Raw genomic sequence first — 22,332 nt, 5'->3', positions numbered from 1 at the left:
TGTAAAAAAAGTATTGTACAATAAAAAATTAGTCTTGACAATATTAATCAAAATGAAATATTGAAAAGATCAAATCCCTTATAAATGCGTTGGACGTATAAGATTTTAATTTATAGTTGACTAGTTGTCATGGCATGAGTATTTATATGGTATGTGGTTAAATATGTATTATTATTAGAGTTATGTTAAATGTATATTAAAATCAATTATCAAAGTCAGTTATTTATATAAAATATATAATAAAATATAAATATACATTAAAAATAAATTAAATTACACATGTATTTAATATAAATATATTAGTAGTTAATTTTGATGTATAAATAATATTTTTGATATTATTAATTAAAATTATTTCTCTTTAAAACTTTAAAAAATTGAAAAGGAATTTCAAATAATTGATTAGATCAATCTGTGATACTTGAAAATGAAAAAATATAGGAGAACAATGTATATAATGAACAATGTGAACAACAGTTTAAAAGAAGAAGATAAATTTAAAATTGAAAATCAAATTTTTAATTAATTAAATAATTATTATCAAATTTTAAAATTTAAAAACATTAGGATTAACACCTAAACCATTACGTACCGTTATACATTTATGTATTATACGTTTTGCACCTCATCCCTCTCAATGCAACTATCATTGTTGTCGTCGCAAAGGTCTTGACATCGCCGCCCCCTTACTGCCGCAGTAGGTTCTCTTCCAACCCGAATAATGATGCTTGTTTGCACCCCTTACCGTCGTCGATCTCTTCCATTTCCGCCAACTCTTTCTCATTGGATGGCACCATATTGTGATAGAAATTCGTGGTGTTGCGGCAGTACCAACATTTTTTCGACAAGACCACACGGCACATGTTTCGCCGCTGGATTGGTTCTTTGATCATCGCTTGTATCTACATTTTGCGCGTATACTTGATCCAAGGCTTCTACATCGTTTCCTACGACTTTGGAATTTATATGTTCAATCTCCTCATCGATTTTCTTTCTCTTTAGGTTGATCTCAAAATTTAGAAATTTTACGACTCTTCTCACCAGAAGTTCCAACGAGAAGTTAAAAATTATTTTATAATAAAATAAGACTAAAATAAAATTTTTAAGAGAATTGAACTAAATTTTATATATAATTTATATAAAAAAAATTGAAATTTAGGGGATCATTGCCCTCCTTTCTCACCGTGAGAGTCTGTTCCTGTAGATAAACTCATAAAACAATAAAACAATAAAAAAATATATTATTAGTCAATTTAAATTAAATTAAATTTATCCATAATTTATTCAAATAAACAACTTCTAATTTATATTTTAGTAATAGAATTTTAAATTACTTATTTAAAATAGTAAGGGTGTCGTAGTCTGCAAATCCAAGATAGTTATACTTTATGAAATATTTTTATTTAGTGAACTATGTTTGAAATTTTATTTTTTATAAACAAAAGATAAAGCTTTATCATATTTAATCAACCAACTCATTCTTGCCAGCCACCTTTCTTGGGGATGATGATGTCGTAAATATCCCCCTAAAGCTTACTAAATATTTCCACCATCTTAGCATTGTAAATTAAATCCGTATAACTCCAATGGGAAACAGTCCAATATTTCTAAATTGCTGCCAAGAGAATTATTAAAATTGTCTCTAATATTTCATTAAAAGGTATTAATTGATAGATAATAGAACAAGGAAGGAATTAAGTTCGGAACATTTTTTAGCTTTAGCGTCGTGGACGGGGAACTTAGACTACCTTAAATAAAAGAATGAATCTTATTTAATTTAACTCGAGTCAATCTCGCAAATCGCAATATAAATATACGCAAGAAAATAGATATAGATTGATAACAACATTTATTGAACTCGATCATCTGAACATCTTAACATCTTAACCTGACTTTCTATTATAACCTGACTCTATATAATGCTAAATCCTGTAAATCATATTAGTTCAGGATTTGCAGTCTTATTACTATTCTTCGTCTTTTCTTTTCTTCTCTTTTTCTTTTTCTTTTTCTCGGGTGCCTATACATCCGGCCTTTATATAATACAAAATATAAATCTCAGATCAAGCTTATGAACCATTTCAGTATCTGAGATACGTCTATGTTAATCACATTTTATTGTACAATTGTGAGAGGGGGATTCTCCAATGAAAACTTGGCCTCAAGAAGAATGGAGGAGTATGGTGCAATGTTGTAGGTGTTTCCTTTGCAGGGGAGACCATCAAGGTTAAAGTCATCGGGAGAGACAAGATTAGTATCCACCTGCATTCGCGTCAAGAATTCAACTTAACATGAGTATAAAATTTATAAGGAAACAATTTGCTGGCAATGGCATCCTCTAAAAAAAGTTGATGTTAGTGCTTAACACAAATTTCATGCTAAAATCTTTATTTGGATGGGTACTAAAAGGAGGAGAATTGAAACTTACCACACGAAACCAGCTCCTCTTAGTTGGAGGTGTTGGAAGCATAACCTCAACAAAGAAGTCATGAGCATTAAATGCCAAATAGATGTCTCCTCCATTGTTGTCATGAAGACTGTATACACACGCAATGCACAGAGAAAATGCAAAGCAATTAATGTCAGGTCATTCAGTCATTGTCTTTTTTAGTATTAGATTCGAAGTACATTCCAAGACCAAAATGTAGTTTGCAGCAACACTGTTTAGATTCATTGTGTAAAAGCACTACAAAAAATTCTTCCAGGATTTACCAAACCCAATTCCTTATCAAAGATGTACATATATTCTTACGTGAATGCAAGAAATTTGCTTTCATAGTTGTCCCAATTGTGTTCATGCCACGTGATATCAGTCTGCCAAGAAAAAAGAGTTCCATAAGCACAAATGAGGGTGTGTGCTACCATAAGATTTGCAGTATTAGTTTACATAATGTGAAGCAAACAGATCACCTTGCTGAGAAAATTTTCATGACTGAATACTTTATGTGCATGCCGGTACTCTATAACTTTGGAGAAAAACCTAAAGTGGTCATTCTTCCGTGCATCCAACTATTGAAAAAGAATATTATGCTGTCAGTAAATAGTCAGTAAGAAACTGTCAAAAGTGAAATCGGCAGGTTATAGACTTGCCTGACCCCACAAGAAATTATTAATAGAAGAATCATGCCCATAACTATTGTTATTTCCATAGCGAGTGTGGCCATATTCGTCTCCCATTAGCATCATAGGTGTGCCCTGCAGTCATTTCAAAATTCTAATTCCTACTTTGCCTTGAGTGGTAGCATAATGCAAATCAATAAAATCATACCACATCATCTCGAATTTTACTTTATAAAACAAAATAAGTTGAAAAGGTGATATAGTGCTATGGCCTGAAATCCTGAATTGCATATACTGTCTGAGAAACCCATGGTTTACATTTGGTGATTAACCTGTTTAAACACTTTTACATTTGGCACAATGCCCTAATTAACAAAATTGAAGGCAGGTTATTGCATTTTATATCTCTCTAGTTTATATGTATATCAAGACATGCAACTGGGAAAGATGTGGAAATTTGGGAAAGAGCTCCTCTAAAGTAGGTTTGTCTTTTAAGACTTACGTGAGAGAATATTCACTTTCTTCCTTTAAAGACAATGCTGACTTCAGAAGAGTTATATACAAACAAAATGATTACAGAATTTCAAGCACTATTTTCTGCTAATAAACAACTGAAATATGACTAACTAGTTGGTATGTGAACCTGAGATATCATCAATGCCAAATGGAAGTTTTTCATTTGTCGTGAACGTAAAGCTTTTATGCTAGCATCATCAGTTTCCCCTGTCAAACAAATAGTTTTTTTCCAGTAAAATGATAATAATTAAATAGGCAGAATTATACAGCAAACCGAATATTGCTCACTTATCAGAATTCAATTCCTTTCTCAAAAATGTCTACACAAAATGAGAAAGAAATAGGGAAGAGAAGCAATCCCAAAACAAATCAATGAGATAATCAGTTTGGTACTCAAAATGTGTGTGTGATGACGAACAAAATACAAGTCCCAACAATTGCTACCAATGACTGCAACATGGTTGCATATCAAGGACATCCATGCTTCAGAAAACAATTAAAATAACACTGCATTTTACAAACTAGTGATGATAAAATATGAAGCCTGTTGTGTCATAGTTGGATAAACTTCATTGATTTTTTTAGGTGGGGAGTTACAAGGAGAGCCAAAGGCCCAGAAAAACAAAAATCTAGGAACCATGGATCACACGGGGTGAACTTCAGTCATTATGGTATGCACTACTTGTGACTCGTAAGTGTTCTTCAGACATCCAGATTGTAGTACTATTATTAGTCTTGGGTTTCATGTTATACAATTATATCATTCTATATGCTGGAATAATTAATCTAAAAGAAAAAAGGCCATTGTAAAAGAAAGAAGCAAAGGTAAACAGTGTAGTGCAAGAAGCTACCTTCAAAACCACAGTTCCAACTAAAATTGTCATTGCTTCCATCCATTCCACCTTCGCCATTGGCTTCATTGTGCTATGAAACCAACAACCAAGTAAGGTGCCAAAATTTTGATAAACAGTGGATATTTGACCAGAATTAGGAGTGGTGGTACCTTGCAATTGTATGACACAAGATCATACAAGGTAAACCCATCGTGTGCAATAACAAAGTTAATACTATGATATGGTCTACGGTTGTTCACCTGTAAGATAAACAAATGCAGATGGGAACATTATTATAGAATTATTCATATAGCAATTTTAGAAACTGAAGTGCTGGATATGGTAGTTTGACTGTTTAATAAGGATGCTAAGATATTAAACTCGATGAAGATAGTTTACATGGTGACAAAACAAACGACTTCAATGGAGCAATTAGTTTGATGAGTGCAAGAAAAATCCTTAAGTTTGATGACCCTTGTGATGAGCATGTGAAAAATGGCCAACTTAGGGACTCAGGGTACATGTGTTAATGTAAACTACTGTGAGTCAAAAGTAATTCCCATTAGTTTAATCTAATATTCTGCCACATAAGTTCAACTTCATAAGTTAGAGATATAATACCATTCCCAAAACACTCTCAATAGCATAAGCTTTAGAAGAGTTGGTCTTTGACAGGGAATATAGTAGTGATGCTTACTTTATAAAGATCAGAAGATCCAGCAACCCGAGTTGCAAAACTCCCCTTCATACCAGCATCACCCTAGAACATTTTCAAAGGAAGAAAATAAATTAGCAATAAATTAAACAGTTCATAAGTCAAATCATAGAATATAGCAAAGACAAGCAGTAGTCCCATCTGATTATTTACGTAGTTTCTTGTTTCTCATATAACATTATAGAATGGGTAGTTCTGTTTGCCTAAACTACCTATTGCAAATCATACCATTAAAGGTCAGGTAATTTGAGGGTCTAAATTAGGTTTCTTTTTTCTTTCCCTCTTAAAAATTACCTTGAAAAATTTCCGCAAATCATCACGGTATTTCCCATTCCATTCAGCCCATCTATGTCAAAGAAAAATAGTCAATAGAGGAAACAGGTTTTCTATTTTAACAATAAATGAATCTCTCTAGAGCAGAACCCCGTTCCAAGAATGTATGTGGATATCGTCCTTGAAATACTCTTTTGTGTTCTAAACAAAACCATATTTATGCAGTTCAGATGAAGATTTTGGCCATTGGAACAGATTACATAATGCTGAAGTGATCATTTCATGCTGAAGGGTAGAACTTAAAACAACTAACATGTCATGCAACCGTTGGTGAATTCAATTGCAGAATCAGAATAACCCAATTATCATGTTAATTTTTGTCACAAAACTAGCAAAGTTGATACTTGTCAGGGGGTGAAAGCCGGAATCAAAAAGCAAAAAAAAAAAAAAAATCTCAAATATCATTATAGCAAGCCACTGAATTCAATATCAATAATTAAACTAGAAACCTAAACACAATGTCAAGATTAAAAAAAAAAAAAAAGTCATGAAGGCTTCATATGTGGAATGTTGTGTATTGTTTGCTTCCAACTATAAAAACATGAGTGAAATTGATATTTATTTATGAAACAGTAGAGCCAACCTCCTTACAACAGAAGAGGTCGACCTCTGAGATTCTTCAAAACAAATAATTATGAAAAACATACTACAGGACAATGGGAGACCTGTGGCCTCCCTCTCTAATTCTCACTTAGTACTTGTTGTCTACCTCCACACTTCCTCTTTCCACTTTTACATTCACATTTCACACCCCAAGTTCCATCCCTAGCGAAATCAACATTCAATGATGCTTCTTAGGCATGAATCTTCCAGTTACTTTCACATTATGTCCTCCTTATTCTCATGCGAAAATCCTCCATCACATCCCTTTTTTGTAGCATAAGCATTATAAATGGAAGTCTAAAATCACCCAAGCATGTAGTTCATCAACTTTCATGATTTGTGGATTGTATTAAAGAGTATTCTTAGAATGATCATACGTACTTAAACAGTAAAAGTTCTAAGAAAATAAATTACCGATCCCAATTTGGGAAACTTCCAACAAGATAAAGACCTCCACAGTCCCAAGGCTCTGCGATAATTTTACATCTCGATAAGACTGCATCTTTAGCAATTGCCTGCAAAAGAATAAAACTGATAGGATCAATTAATTATAAAATAAAATTTGGGCCAGTTTCCTAGCTGAGATAGAGAATAACTAGCACTCAATGATGTCTTCAAATTTAGAAACTGTAGAAGTGTTTAAAACCAAAGTACCAAACCAACAAAACTAATCAAGAACTTCTGAAACTCAACTACATCCAACTATGTCTCTCAGTTTCGGTTGGTAGCTCAGCTCCCATTGGTTTCTAATTTCTAAACAATTCATTCAATTAGACCGGGTTTTGAAATAATCTGGAGGTCTTCTTTTCTACCTGTTTACAAGTTTAGCATGATAAAGAGGTGAAATCATGCTCAAATCCTTACCCAACTTTTTTATATAGTGCTCTTCATGCCTGTACCCAAATCCCAGTAACAGATTCTAAGCGGGTAAAGCTGCAAATTCGTCTGGCATTGAATTAACAGTCTTTCCTGCTATTGCTTTGAATGTTATTAATGTGTTGTGACAAAATCTGAAGTCTTAATTTATCATTTGAATAACCATTAACCAAAGAGGTTATCTGTTTATACTTACATAAGCTACGGGAACTCTTTATATGCCTAAAATCCCTTGAACCAGACCGATCTAAATTGACTGTTACGGTTTAGATTCATTCAATTAGATACAACATGTGAGTTTAGTTTCATCAGCCCTGTAGTTTGCTAATTACATTGGTTCAACGCTAAGAATCATGTACCCTGACAGGAAACTACAACATTGGCAAATCTAGTATGTCCAGAATTTTGTGTTGCTTTTATGTCTTTAACAAAATGTCCATAGCTTGTCAGGCATCCTTTTCAGATAATATGTGAAATAGTGAAATGGTTGAACCAAATTTATGAACTTCATACCAGCATTCAAGAAAATGCCCATCATATCTATATCCTAGGATATAAATTTACCCTAATCAGAGGGGGAGCGTTAAGGGGGGAACCATCAGTTCCTCGACAAAGGACACTTGCAAGATCAAATCGAAATCCATCCACATGATATTCAGTGACCCTACAATAAAGTGAAACCCAAAAAAAGAATTGATGATGCTAATTAGTTACATAAGCAAACAGAATAAATAGAATTTACAGAACAGAAAATAATGCTTCCACAAATAGAAAATTAAAAAGAAAAATTATGACTAGTTTTGAATTATTAGTACTGCTAATGGCATCACAAAAGATGAGTTGTTAATATAGGTACTATTGCCTATAATGTAGGTTTAGCAATTTTAGGACCATCAATGATTGGGGAACATGGATCCATTGGCAACTCCTTTGGAAAAATTGTGGAATAGTATTTCTTTCCTGTATTTCAAATACTCTCATTGTGTAAATATTCCATTCGAAAAAGAGAAAATTCAAAACAATTGGGAATTTTCAGGAATTGGATGCAGTTATTAGTTCATGATATGAGTAAAAGCACCAAAACTGCTCAAAAAATTTTAAAGCACTAAAGATAGGTAAACATTACAAGATTCCCATAGAGGCAAACTGATGTTATGGATTAATGCTTGGCTAGAAAAGAATCATGGCAAAAGCATAAGGGAAAACAAGTATAACGTTAATGTTTTATAGAACATCATGAGCAACTGAACATGTAATGGATTAAGAAACCACAAAAATTTTATATTCTAAAGTATCAAGCCTGTTTGAGATAAATGAATAGGGAGTTGTTCTTAGATGAAATGAACTAAATTGATCAAGATATACACAACTGGCCATTGTATAAATATCATATTTTATGCAAGTAGTCCATACCAGTGTCTTAGGCTGTCAAGGATGAGCTCCATGACCACAGGATGGTTACAATTCAATGTATTTCCTGAAGAAAAATATTTACTCCAAGTGAGAGTACTTATATTGATATAGGTCTAGTATTACTAGATGAGATCACCTACATAAACCAAATGATGCATACTAAAATTTAGCTGCTAGCAATTAAATCAAAGGGAGCTGTTTATTCTCAAAATAGTGAAAAGAGAAAAAGTATTGCATAACAAATATCCTCAACACTCGAGAAAAATGTGGAACAGGTAATACATTGAATTGTTGATATAAAATTTTGATAGTAAGACAAAGATAAACTTACCACAGCCAGAGTAGTTCAGTAGTTGACCATCATTGTCCAACATGTAGTAAACCTGTAGAAAAGAAGAAATTTTAGAAGAGTAAAAGCAAATCAACAATCTAATATAACTAAACAAACATAGGCTGATTAGTGAATAGATAATACCAACGACAAAAGGACAACTTGAGAAGGAAACTAAGCAGGAAATGCCTTTGTAATTTGTAGCAATGTAAATTGTAGTTCTAAGATCGTGCAGAACTACTACATTTCAAAGGCCACTAAATCCATGTATTGCTTATGTCAAGAATTTGAATCAACCGGATACCTTACCTCCTAACTGTGTCGCATGGATGGTATTAAACACATTATCTGATATTATTACTTACACGGATCTTATTGTCACCACTACATTTTTCATTAATATACATAATGCTACATTTCTAGATCATTTCTTTTCTTGTATACACCTTGTTTTCAACCTGTGTACAATTCTTACACTATGCTATTTGGAGTCTTATAAAGTAAACTTCCTTAGTTCCTTTTCCTTTATCCCAAAAAATAAAAGATGATTAAAAAAAAAAAAAAGGAAAGCCAAATTTATAAGAACGCCTGACCATAATGTATGGTATTGCAAGTATTGAAGTATACCAATGCACAAATAACACACTTTGCCAAAAAAATAGAATTACCTTATTATCTATACCACGAAATGAAGTAGTGTAAGGATTAGGATCATCTGCCTCATTAGTATGATTATAGACAACATCCAAAATAACCTAAGTGTGCATAAGATTTATTGCAAGTGAGATATGAGATATCAGATGTTATAAAATAAGGTAGAAAAGCAAAACAATATAAAGTAGGTTACACTCCAAACTAAAATCAGTGGAATTCAAAGTTACCTCTATGCCAGCAGAATGTAAAGCTTTAACCATTAACTTGAATTCCCGGGAAGCATTAACTGGTCCTCCACCAGCACTAGCATAGCGACTCATAGGGGAAAAGAAATTTATTGTTGAATAACCCCATGTATTGATCTTGAAAATAAAAAAAACAACAATGAACTGTCAGTACAACTGTATAAGCCACATAATATGTCAAATTCATATACACTGTCACTTAACATATCACAAACCCTATTTGCTTTTCAGATTTCTGCACCAGCTGAATGAGAATGAAAACATAGTTATTCTACCTACTTGTGTGTTTATGCTATTACATATTTCTTCAGAATTCGTGGGTAGACTACCAGACAGAAGAGTGTTATTTGTTTACTGGGACTCAAAAATACACTGTAAATAATGAAGAGATTCCACACAAAACTATGCCGCAAATAATAGATCATGATACTTTATATTACCATGTGATCTCTGGGGTTCGGTCGCCTTTGGAACTCCAATTCGTCAAACTCAAAGACAGGTAGCAACTCCACTGCATTGATACCAAGCTCTAGAAGGTGTGGGATCTTAGAGATGAGAAAAAGATCAAGTTAAAATGACAAGGAAATAAATATTTTTACAAAGGATATAATAAAGCATAAGCAGCATTATTTCCTAAACTTGGAGACACCAGGTAACAATATAGGTCTAGTTTCAAATTTGAGCTTGTTTTAAATTTCAAGCAATTTTAAATTTGGACAGAGAAAATAATATAGGTCTAGTTTCATCACAATTCTTTGTATCGCAATTTAAGTGTTAAAAACAACTGCCTTTCACTCGTTTAATAAAAGGCTGAACAGAACTCTAGGATCTAAGTTATTCACATTTTTCAATACGCAGACATTTTCATATATGGTGTTTAAATATTTGTTGAACCATGGGTTGTACAAAATATTGGCTAAATAACAAGAATTTATTATGATGTCATTATAACTCTCTTTAGGAACTTTCAACTGAAAATCTTAAAAGGGGAACTCTGCCTTCTATTACTTTAAAGCTGCTACATAACTTCCACATTTCATTGGAAAATTAATATGTTGCCTATATTCAAATCCACACCATTGTCGGTGACATTTTCTAGAGGACCCAAAGGAGAACTTCCCACAGATTTAATCATACTATGTACAACATAAATACGTTGTTAGTGTATACTGGAAACCAAGCAATGAGCACTAAAATTAAGGGCGAGTCTAGTAATATGAAAAAACACGTTTAATATGTGTCCATTTTTAACACTACACTATAGCAAATGCTATGTGAGCCAAGCTTCTTGTTACAAATATATTCAACCCAGATCCTCCAAGTATGTAACTCTTAACACTTCTTATATTTTTTTGACACTAGGTTTCATTTGGTCAAACTTGAGGGCGGGCTTTACTTACAGAAATGGAATATTTTAAAACATATGAACATAGTATTGCGTCAAATTCACCTTAAGAATATAAAGAATAACACAAATATTACCTTCTCAATCACGCCAAGATAGCTACCACGAATGTTATTTTCCAGCCCACTAGATTCATCACTTGTAAATGCACGGACATTCATCTCATATATAACAAGATCTTTCTGCAAGTGCATCAGTGAAGCATATTGAGAATCAAAGCAAACATTATACATCATTCAACCAGGAAGACAAAATGAGCAGTAAAATTTAAAGTACTAGACAACAGCTTTAAAAGCGTATATATACAATAAACATAAACCAGCTTATATGAAGCCTTAATACAAGGACAATAATGTGATAAGTATCGTTTAGGAGCAACAATAGACATTTATGCAGTCAAAAGACCCAAAAGACCAAACCTCAGGAATATTTGGAAGCTTGTAATTTTCTCCCCAGTCAAAAGGTAAGCTGTCAAAATCATATGTGCCGAGAAACTTAAACAACTTCATGCTAATGTCCCCAAAATATCGCCGACCTTCTATTAGTTTTGCATAAGGATCAACAAGCACAATGTTGCTGTCAAATCGATGCCCCTTACCCCAGTCTTGAGGCCCATCTATGCGATATCCATACAGAACATTGCTCCGAGGCAGATCCTGAGCATTGAAAAGAAAAAAAATATATATTAAAATCAAAATTGAACTTTGGTAAAACGGAAGAAATAAAAATGTATATCACGCAGCTAGCAGCAACAATAGTCCAATAAAATCCAATGGCCTTATCTCATTTAGTTAGGATTTGTACGGGTAAATTAGAAAGTGTTAGGTACATTTTTGTTCCAAGGATGTTTGATGAAATTATCGCAAAATGAGTGTCCAAAAAAAAAAAAAAAAACCCAAAATGCATCACCATTCAACACCAACATATATCACACACAAACCAGCCGATGTCAGCATCCAAACATAAAAGCCATTTAATTCCCTACATCACAGTCAACACTTTGTGAGGAAACAGTGCAGTTATAATAAATTTCAGACTTGTCTGTTTAATCTGACATTTCAGCCACAAAAGTAAAACACTGTAACAGGGAAAATATTGCATATTAGTACAATATTAGGAATACTATTTTCATTATTGCATTATTGCTATATTTTTAAGGTTGCGATTTTAACCAAAAACAAGGCAAAGCTGAGTTTAGCTTCTCAGGCAGTTGCTAGAAGATTTACCTCAATGCAAATGTGCCAAACGTCCCCTGTTTTGTTTAAACGAGGATCCAAAGCCAATTCTATCATGCTACCATCCAGTGCATCCATGCTTCCACTAAAAATTAAAATAATAAAAAAGCATGTAAGACAACTATATGTTTCATGACTATATTAACCCTTTGCATAGATTGGTAAATTGAATAGATGGTATGAAGGATGAGAAAGACAGCCTCTACTCGTAAAAAATTTACAGATCTTGAATGACAGGGATCTTTGTCAAAATTTGACATAAAAGACAAGGAACTAAAACTACATTTGACTGAGAGCAAGAAAAAATGAATTGTACAGAAATGGTCAATGAGCTATCACACCTTGTGAATACACTTGATCCAGAAGCCTAAAACTCTGACAAGAATAATATTAGGTTTTAGCATTCACTTATGTTGCTCCTCATCATAAGGATCTAACCCAAGAAACAATGTGAAACCGTTCTCAAGATATATCTCAGTCTAGAATTCACAGCTCAAGAGCTTGCAGCTTTCAAAATTGATGTGAAAATCAGTGCAAGTCTTGAATCCTTATTAATAAGGTTCTTTCTTCACGTTTTATTTTTTGAGCAGATTTAGAAAGTCGCTAATCATTGAAACAAATTGCAGTCTGAGAAAAGAAAGACTCCTGAGAATAATCTGTAAATGTGAATTAAATCAAATTGAACAAAGTACATTTTTTATTTTTAAATTTGATTCATGCACTGGGAAGAGTGAACTAATGATGCAAAAAGAATCTAATTTACCTCTCAGGAGGGACTAAACAAAGTGTGACAGCAGTTGCATTCTGTGAAAAAATAGCAAAATTGATCCCATTGTCAACTTCTGATACACCCAATGGAAATGCCTGGCCTGGAAAGGTTTTCCATGATGGTCTGCTCTCAATCACTTGTAAGGCTTCTTCCTGAAATTGCAAAGTGAAGCATTTTGATGACATTAATCACAGTAAATCTATATTACACCATAACAGTGGCATAGTTTATTTCTCTTTTTTTATGTTGGTAGGGGTTGGGTTGGGACTAGGGAGTGGAGGAGTAAGTAAGAAAACGTAAAATCTTGTTGATCTTGTTGATGATGGTGATTTTTCTTTTTGATATTTTTTCGTCTGCACCATGGTAGGGCAACTTTGCAGGCATTTCTCCCATCATTGGATTTCTCCTTTACAGCAGGGGACTTGAGTTTAACAACAAACAACTATATTACTAAACTCCAGGTTATTTGCACTGCAGTTGCAATAGATAGCAAACAACTTCATCTCAAAAGCCATTACCGTTTCATTCTCCAGATATGACAATAAATTGCATATCCAATAATTTGTTTGAAAATAAAAAACTCACTAGTTCATGAAGAGACAATAAATAAAATTCCTTGCAGTTGCACAACCTAGCATCTTAATTGCTAACCATCTAAGTTTTCATTTTGTTTTCTCTTTTAATTAATATTTTCTCCCCTCATATCTGATGTTAAAAGAGCCCTGTTGGTGATGATCACCAATCATATACCAAAAGTGGTAGTCTGTATGTATGGCTCTAGGTATCATAGATTTTTTTTTTTTTTTTTTCAGGTTTCATTCGATGAGGATTCAGATTAAATGGGGAAAATATATCCAGGTTAGCTCCAAGACTTCACAATTGAAGACAAATCAATGAATGCTAGCAAACCAGCATTTGATAGTGTATAGTGATATTGAGTTGCATGACCTACTAATATATCAGTTTGCATTCCATGTTTATCCAATTGTTATTACAATCATTCTGTTCGTTTTTGTAAGAACCAGAAACTCTTTAATCTTTTATAAAAAGCCTGTAACGCAAAAAGGCGCACACACCTCAGTTACACCCTCTGTTGCACGAGCACCGTGAACATTACTTGTCCTAAGTTTGCCACTGTTCCTTCCCTAACCAATGCCAAAGTTCCAATCAAAATTCCACAAACAGCTATCTATATATGATGAGAAATTGAGAACACACACACACACACATAGCAGTGGAATACTTGATCGCATTACCTCGTTGAAAACTCCACGAGTTTTATTTGATTTGCTTCCCGAAGCTTGCGTGTTCAATTTCAATCTAATCAGATCCACGAGCAATGAATAAATAAATAAATAGAAAAATGTTAATCCAGGAACAAAAGCATAAGAATAATTAACATGTGCAATAGTACCCGAAGTGACCGGGGAAGGAGTTTCCGGCGAATGAAGTGCGGGAGGCGTTGATGCCGCCAGAAAGTGAGGAAGCGAAGAGTGTGGAGTGAGCGGTGGTGGCAGCTCTTGAGCCGCAGAGCAAAGGCTGGTGAAGCATCGAGGTGATGATTGAGAGAGAGAGAGAGTGATTGGAATTGTTTCGGTGTTATTCTATTTATTATTGTAGAAATAAATCTAAATTTATAAAAAATAATGGTGATGAGGAATTGGGAGTGGAGAGTGGAAGAGGAGCTTGGGACTGTGTTGCATCTGCATATTTTAAAAGCAGTTAGCGAGGCAGCTGGTTCAAGGGGATGGGACAAATGGACAATCATATATTCATATTCATCAAATCAAGCCTTTCATTAATTACAGGACAACTTCATTTTTGTGCAATTTTTGGCTGCTTTCAACAAGTGTTGATTGGATTTCTTATGTAATTTTCCTTCTCTTCTTTCATCATTAGGACTAATTATTATGTTTTTATGCGTGTTTTCCTCTCTTCTTCCAAAATTATGATAAGATTAAAAAAAGCAGCACTGCGAATTTCATGTACGTCACGTGTACTTGGATTAATTTGTAAACAAAAGTAATTATTTATTTTCTTTCTTGAAAAATAAATGAAGGATCTAAACGTCATTTTGGATCCCCAAAAAATTAAAAAAAAAAAAGGCCTGATTCAGGAACCCGCCACAGTGTCACTTCTTCTCCCTCACTCCAGCATTTCTCTTCTCAGTCTGCCGCCGCCGCTGTTCTTCCCTTCCTCGTGCCGGCCGTCGTGTGGTTTCCTACCCTACGCCGTCCCTTCACTGGTTCGTATTCTTCTCTTTTTTGTTCCTGTCTGTTATTTTTTTTTTACCTTTTCTTTTTCTTTTCCCCATTTTTCTGCTTGTTAGTTGCTTTTGTTCCTTGCTTCTGTATTTTTTTTCTTTTGTTGCTTCTGTTAATTTTGGTCTCTTCACTGCGAACTTTTGCTTCCGTTTCCGTTCCTTCTAATGCTCCTGTAACTTAGCTTCTGTTGCTTCTATAGTTATGTTATTTCATTGGTGGTTGCTTCTGCTATGTTGTGGCTTATGAATTATGAAATTCTTGATTTGGTATGTTAATTCTTGTTGATGTCATGTTATGAGCTTATGGATTTGGTATGGTTGCTGCTAATGGTGTTATTACTGTGTTAATGACCTTGGTTGATGGTTTTGAATTTTTGTCTGAGAGCATGTTTGTGTTTTTGTGTGTTTATTCATGATTTTATATGTTATTTTAAAAAAATACAAATTCTTAACTAGGGGAAAATAAACTCTCAATGTGAATTGTGCAGCTCCCCAACAGGGACAAAACAAGAGTTTGAGTTGTTCCCAATCTCAGGTATGTATTTTTCTCTGTTTTGTTCTGCTATTCCTTGTGTATGCAATTATCTCATTCATGTGTTATCTTCATTATTGAAGAGGAGAAGAAAAGATGCCTCTAGGGCTGATCCTAGGCATAGGAAGAGCTTTTCGAAGGAAGAGGACTTCTTCATTGGATATTCTGTCATCAAAACGTGCTCCACGAGGTTACTACAAGGGCAAGAACTGCAAGCCTACTGGTTTCCATACCCGTAAAGGTACAGTTGACTTTAAAATTTTCTTAATTTCGTCTTAGCCTTTATAAATGTTATCTTTTGTCCACGTCCACGGATGTCAGAATCGACAATATGGGTTCCTGCTCTCCGAAGCCATTTTGATTTATTCTTCCTTCATTTCAATTGACATTGTTTGTTCTTCTAAAAAATTTATGAATTAGATGACCCAGATTTGTGTTATTTTGTTTCTTAATCCTTTTCACTCTCTTCAGTCTCATAAGAATCGCTATACCTTCCCTTTGCTGTTATTTTTTGTTTATACAATTTGAAAGCTTCTTAATTCTTGTGAAATGAATGAATTTAAATGTTTATGTTGTATGAAATTTTTTCCTTTCTTTGATATTGATGTATAACTTGGGAACCTTTTTTTCATTTTTTATCATAATTTTATGTTTCTATGACTTTGATTTGCTGATGGCTGCCATGAAATAATGCTCAATTCTTCACGTGATAGTTTGAGAGATTGTAGTTTACTCAGCTGCCAGCTCAGTCAGTTAGAATTAGAAGTAGTTAGAAGCTGTTTAGTTAGTTATACTAGATGAATATTTAGACTTAGCTAAGTGTAACTCATACATGTATATTAGCATAACCTGATAATACAGTGACTGTGCATTGATTCATTTTATCGTTTTTACCCTTCTTGTCACTCTTAGCTTGCTTTCTCTCTCGTTCTCTAACTTTATCACAAGCTTTCGTGATACCTATACTGCATTTAGAAAGTTTGGCTCTGTCACGACTCTAGATTCATTACTGAACTTTTAGTTGGAGAGATCAGTCATATATTTATTAGTATCCATCAATTTTTTTGGTTTTCTTTTTTCATAAATATATTTGCTACTTTCTACAGTTATTGTCAATAGTTCATTTTTTTCCTTTTTGCCTGTCAAGTTGAATGTAAATTTGCACTTTGTTGCAGGTGGGTATGTGGTGGTGCAAGAAAAATTGCCAAACTATATAGTCCCTGATTTGACAGATTTTAAGGTTTGAATTGTACACCCAGTTTGCATTGTTCACTGGTGTTTTGTTAATCCGTTTGTTTTCAACATGATTACAAATTTGCAATGCTGAGATAAGTTCCCATGGAAAATTTTGTGCCAAGAGATGGTTCTCCTGGTGGCTATGAGGGAAAAGAAAATGAAGATATCTGGGGAAGGAAGGGTAAAGGAAGGAGGGGGTTAGAGAATTTCATTTCATTGATTAGGGAGTTTAAAACCCTCATTGTTGGGGAACTCCAAAGTAGCATTTGTTTCTTATCTTAGGACAAAAAGGATGGAGACTGAGGTAGCTGTAAAGGAAGGAACACTAGAGATGCATATTTGCCTTCCATTCGTTCGGGTAGTACAGAAATTTGCTTAAAAACTGCCCGCGAGTCAAGACATGTCTCGTGTCTCTATTTTAAAGTATACAAGTTATCTTAAAATTTGTCTTGACACAGGGACAACATTAAGCTTTTGTCAAGACATGTATTTGTCCCCAATATTTTTTTATCACCTCTGTTTTTATGACAAGAACCAAATGCTACTTAAATATAAGTATGGTTTATAAAGGGGTTAGTAAAAGCTCGCTCTAAAGTGCCTGTTAGCGTTTTCACTCTAATAAATCTCGGAAACAAGGATAAGTGCTCTTGAAGTCTCTTCCTTTTCTCCCTTCCCCCTCAAAAGCATAACTCTCAAACAGTCAAACAAGTACTAGTAGATAATTTGACATTGTTTCTTTGTTAAGCTCTTTAATTCTTCTATCTTTTAAGCTTTTCTAGTATATCATTATTTATGTTTCTTCAGCTTCCTTCGCCCTTAGCTTAGGTGCATCCCGATACGTAGTAGCTTTGTGTGAGTGGCTTTAATAGTTAATAGTTTTGGGACTAACATGGAACAGTTGGTCAAACAATGGCTGGTTGAGCCTAATAGTAATATTATAGGCAACATTAGGATCCACAATGGCAATAAGTATTCTTGTGATGTGGTTATACCATTAAATTGTGTTGTGTGATCTCTTTTATCATAGTAGTACATTTTTTACTTCCATAGACATTGTCCAGCTTAAAATGTCTGCTATGGTGATCTAAAGGGGTGCAAAAGTCATAATCCCTTTTATGAATGATCAAAGTCATAATCCCTCACTGATGAATTTTAGTCCATAACTGTCAGTGCTGATTAGCATCATTCTTTCTTTTATGCAGCTCAAACCATATGTATCTCAGTGTCCTAGAGATGTCAAGACCTCAGAGGCTTCTGCATTGATTAAGTAAACCAAATGGAGTAGTGTAAGGTGTTTTCTTTGTAACACTGCAGACTATTTCTTTGGAGAAGAGTTGGTAGAAATAGTCCTTCGTTTGAATGGTCATGCTTTTGTGATTATTACATTTGCCGTATTGACTGGCCCAAAATATCTCTGTTATGTGACAATGATACTACACGACTTAGACTATCAAAACCATTAATAAATTTTTGCTGTTATTTTCCTATGGTTTCTTTAGTATTACTGTACTTCTGGGTAAAAGCGAATCAAATAAACTCAGCATGGCAACGCATGAATTTATATATTGCATTTATATGGATTTGAATTTCCACAAAGCCAGAAAATTGAGACCCATGGAGAGATAATGACTCGTAAAAGGTCAAGAAGCAAATTTTACCAGACCATAAAAAATATAAAAAAGCAAACTCCCAAAACAACTAGAGCAAAGTACCTTTTTTTTCCCCCCAAACATCACAAGGATGTTTCTTTTTTTTTTTTTTTGTCATCCCCTGTTATGTCATAAATATTCTGAAAGTGATTTAATGTTATTCTTTATCTTTAAATTTGTCAAAAGTTTTGATAACGTTCTGAGTGCTTTTTAAATTAATGGATAATCAAATTAAAATTAACAATAAGGGCAGAAAAAACACATTTAAAATGAGACTTTTAAAGGTGAAAACTAAGGCTATAGATAAAGTATTTCATAAGAAATCGTGATTATGATGTATTTTATTAATTTAAATATAGTCATACTATTATTATTATCTTATTTCTCTAACAAATTCATTTTACAAAAAGATATACCACAAAAAGTTTTAGCTAATTAATATTTTTTATATTTAACTGATTTTTTTTTTAATTAAAAATACTTATCTCTAACATTTTTCGTGTACGGAGTCCTTGAAGCGTGACCGGTCAACAATAAGAAATTAAGAATTGCTTAGAGGTTAGCTTGGTGGATTCGAGTGCTGTTATTGTTTAAGAGCTTTTTGGTGGAAAGCAATATATATCATATTGACAATAAAATACGGTTGATATATTTAATAAATAAAGTTACGCCTTAATTTTAAAGTTTATCCAATTTACCAGAAAGAAATAAACAATAAAAGCTTATCTTTTCATAATTAAGGTGTTAAATACATTATTGACAAACGTTCAATAAATTTCAGAATGTTTTGATTTTGATACACCAATAATTATTAAACTCGTCTAAATTTCAACATAATAACAAAAATGAAAAATAATAACACATTTTTTAAGTATATTTGATGTGTTAAAAAAAGAACAAATTAAAATTCTAAAAATTGCGTATTAAATTAAATTAATTAATTAATAATTTTTAAAAAAATCAAAGAATATACAATTAGTTTTCATGGAATTAGGAAAGTTAACAGAATCTTATTGGTTGAAGAAAGTACAGTTATCACATATCACAGAATGTATAAGACATGGCAACGTACCATTGGTTGTACTGAAAGTAACCAGTGAACCACTCTTCCCAGCCAGTACCACTGTCTCAGTGGGCCCCAAGCAAACTTATTCTTTATATTTAAAAAAAAAAAAAGACGGAGAGATTAATAAAATAAATAAATAAATAACCTCAGAAGCCAAAATCTATTGTCTTTCCTTTTTATCCGCAATAGTCAACAACATTACAAATTTACACTCACCACCAAAATACAAAACGACTACGTTTCAGTCGTTTACCAGCACGGTTGCTTTGATTTTGTCCACGCCGCCCAAGCCTTTTGCGTTTTCCACATACTCAACAATCAGCGCATCAAAACCGTCCACTTAAAACACGTGTCCTAATCCAAACCGTCCAATTAATTCCAAGTCCATTTTTTTTAGTCCTGTCAAAAAGAACTATTTTGGAGGAAGCTCCCATGAACTATCATGGAAAGTGAAACACACCATCACCACCACCAGCACCACCACATTCATTCATGTATAAAAATGTAGGAAGAGCGATGAAGCTTTTGTTGCAAAAATGGCGAGCTTCAACCTCAAAAGAGTACTTACCAATAACAAGCAGAAGAAGAAGAACAATAATAACGAACGAGATGATTTTGGAAGATTCAAACCAGGTGGTGGTGGTTGCAAGAAGCATCCGAAACACCACCAATCCCCCGGCGTGTGCTCTCTCTGTTTAAACGATAGGCTTCTTCAACTTTCTTCTTCTTCTTCTTCTAGCACTTCTGTTATTGGCGGCGGTTCTTCTTGTTCTTCTTCTGTTTCTTCTTTGTCCTCGTATTATTCTTCTTCTTCAGCTTCTTCCTGTGCTTCTCCCGTATCGCATCATTTTCCTCTTAATTCTGAAGGAAAACGAAGCTCTACGCTTTCGATCTTTCTGTTGAGTGGTGCCAAGCATAACAATAATAACGGACTTCTCAAGAGTAGGTCAATGGCGGTTGATCAAGATTATCATCGTCGTAGCAAGAAGAAGAGTGGATTTTGGTCCAAGTTGCTTCCTTCTAAGAGCAAGAGAATAAACACAATGGAGGAAAAAGACGCTAACAAGGTGGTGGTGCTTCGTTCTAGCTCTATGAGAGAAACAACGGTCACCGTAGCTAGCTCATGAACATTATTATTATTCTTTTTTTTTTTTCTTTTATGAATTTTCGGTAGATTTTTCATTTTTGGTTTTTTTATTCTTAGGTTTTCAAATTTCTTCTACTTTTCTTTCTTTAATTTCCTTCCAAACAAAAAGGAAATAGAGATCAGATCTTGTATTGCATGCATTATAAGCAATCAGCTGAGCATGTGTATTATAATTATATTCGATCTGTACATAACTATATTCGATCTGTTAGAATATAATTATGATCAATTAAAATTATTTAGTATATCTGAATATTTATTATAAAATATTTTGTTTTTATAAATATTTTATAAATAATTTTTTATATTGTATCATTTCACACAACTTGATTATATACTCAATAATACACAAAGAAAAAGTCTAGGGCCAGCAATTTTTGTATTTTTTTGTCAGCACTTAACCATCAAAATAAAAATGAGTGATTTCCGACCATTAGATGTAATCTTACACCATTAAAAATACTATTGATGGCCAATTGATAGTTACAAAACACCAAAATTACTGGCCTCTTAGCATTCCTCATACACAAATTCTTTTTTCAATCTAATCTCTTATTTCTAACACGATATACCTTTCTTTAATTTAGTCTCTTATTTCTAACCGATCTACCTATTTTTGAAAGAGAAAACAAAAAGAGAAAGTACATATACATATAATATTTGTTTGTAGTTTTGTACAATTAGAGGTACGTATAGTTTCACGGATATTCAATATGCCAGGGTCGTCGTTATTCAGGAGGGGATAATAATAATAATATAAGAATAGTGATATATGACGAATATTAATTTTTAAATATTAAATTATTTTAAATTTTAATAATATAAAAATAAAAATTAGTCAAAAATATTAATTAATATTAATAAAAAATATTAACCTCTAATATTTTTCATAATTATTTAACTCATTATTATTCCATTTAGATTATTTGATTCTTCTATTATTTTTATTTGCTTGTGATAATTGAATATTGTTGTGGCGGTTATATTTACACATACATAAGAGAGAGAGGTCATCAAAGAATAATAGAATATTATTTAGAAGGCGCAGATCAGAGGTATATATATATACTGGCATGCCTTGGCTGTATGTATGTATGTATAGATATGGCTGTAAGTCTGTAACAACTAACAACCAGCTAAGGCTGGTCTCATAAATTTATAACATATAGTATGCTAATTTAATGAAAATTTCTCTTGGTAGGTTACAAATTTCAATGAAGTGGTACGACTTTGAATTTTCTTATACATTTTATCGAATAATGTTAGAACTTAAAACATCGTCAGAATTTATTATTTTGATCAAATAATTCATCTTTTAACATTTCTTCATTTATTTGATTTTACGTGATTTCTATATTTGGTCTTTAGTCCTTTGCACATGCGGAGATTAGTGGTATTACGAGCGAGGAGTAATGTTATTTGATTATCCCAAAATAAATATCATTATAACA

At 33.1% G+C, this 22,332-nt stretch overlaps 3 protein-coding genes across 3 annotated transcripts; 2 read left to right on the top strand and 1 right to left on the bottom strand.

Annotated features, from left to right (window-relative positions):
• Positions 1-1,832: 1,832 nt before the first annotated feature.
• LOC112762564 (isoamylase 3, chloroplastic) lies at positions 1,833-14,990 on the bottom strand. The gene is made up of 24 exons (XM_025808437.2): positions 14,403-14,990; positions 14,245-14,308; positions 14,065-14,133; positions 12,983-13,140; positions 12,211-12,304; positions 11,404-11,640; positions 11,062-11,166; positions 10,020-10,124; positions 9,562-9,696; positions 9,349-9,435; positions 8,681-8,732; positions 8,350-8,413; positions 7,501-7,600; positions 6,475-6,575; positions 5,419-5,470; positions 5,107-5,169; positions 4,580-4,669; positions 4,428-4,500; positions 3,704-3,783; positions 3,091-3,195; positions 2,911-3,009; positions 2,753-2,814; positions 2,429-2,537; positions 1,833-2,262 (listed from the first exon to the last, which is right to left on the bottom strand). The coding sequence occupies exons 1-24, from the start codon at positions 14,537-14,539 to the stop codon at positions 2,116-2,118; spliced, it is 2,388 nt and encodes a 795-aa protein (XP_025664222.1). The 5' UTR covers positions 14,540-14,990; the 3' UTR covers positions 1,833-2,115.
• LOC112762565 (uncharacterized) lies at positions 14,737-18,504 on the top strand. Its single transcript, XM_025808438.2, has 6 exons — positions 14,737-14,857; positions 15,048-15,233; positions 15,740-15,786; positions 15,867-16,024; positions 16,959-17,023; positions 18,222-18,504. Exons 4-6 carry the CDS (start codon positions 15,880-15,882, stop codon positions 18,288-18,290), a joined length of 279 nt encoding a protein of 92 aa, XP_025664223.1. The 5' UTR covers positions 14,737-14,857; positions 15,048-15,233; positions 15,740-15,786; positions 15,867-15,879; the 3' UTR covers positions 18,291-18,504.
• Positions 18,505-19,653: 1,149 nt separating this feature from the next.
• Positions 19,654-21,165, top strand: LOC112767076 (uncharacterized). The gene has a single exon (XM_025812953.3). It carries the CDS (start codon positions 20,271-20,273, stop codon positions 20,859-20,861), a length of 591 nt encoding a protein of 196 aa, XP_025668738.1. The 5' UTR covers positions 19,654-20,270; the 3' UTR covers positions 20,862-21,165.
• The last annotated feature ends 1,167 nt before the right edge of the window (positions 21,166-22,332 follow it).

Source organism: Arachis hypogaea, chromosome 17, assembly GCF_003086295.3.
Source record: "Arachis hypogaea cultivar Tifrunner chromosome 17, arahy.Tifrunner.gnm2.J5K5, whole genome shotgun sequence".
Classification (NCBI taxonomy): Eukaryota; Viridiplantae; Streptophyta; class Magnoliopsida; order Fabales; family Fabaceae; genus Arachis; species Arachis hypogaea.
The sequence above is the reverse complement of the archived record's forward strand: the minus strand, read 5'-3'. Positions and strand labels throughout refer to the sequence as shown.

What these genes read in the sequence shown, in the direction of transcription:
- LOC112767076 (XM_025812953.3), top strand. Translation starts at nt 20,271, where the DNA reads ATGGCGAGCTTCAACCTCAAAAGAGTACTTACCAATAACAAGCAGAAG.
- LOC112762564 (XM_025808437.2), bottom strand. Translation starts at nt 14,539, where the DNA reads ATGCTTCACCAGCCTTTGCTCTGCGGCTCAAGAGCTGCCACCACCGCT. An exon ending in CTTGACAGCCTAAGACACTG is followed by an intron (nt 7,601 to 8,349) that starts GTATGGACTACT and finishes ACTTTATTGTAG; the next exon opens with GGTCACTGAATATCATGTGG. An exon ending in ATAATTTCTTGTGGGGTCAG is followed by an intron (nt 3,010 to 3,090) that starts GCAAGTCTATAA and finishes CTTTTTCAATAG; the next exon opens with TTGGATGCACGGAAGAATGA.
- LOC112762565 (XM_025808438.2), top strand. Translation starts at nt 15,880, where the DNA reads ATGCCTCTAGGGCTGATCCTAGGCATAGGAAGAGCTTTTCGAAGGAAG. An exon ending in TGGTTTCCATACCCGTAAAG is followed by an intron (nt 16,025 to 16,958) that starts GTACAGTTGACT and finishes ACTTTGTTGCAG; the next exon opens with GTGGGTATGTGGTGGTGCAA. An exon ending in CTGATTTGACAGATTTTAAG is followed by an intron (nt 17,024 to 18,221) that starts GTTTGAATTGTA and finishes TCTTTTATGCAG; the next exon opens with CTCAAACCATATGTATCTCA.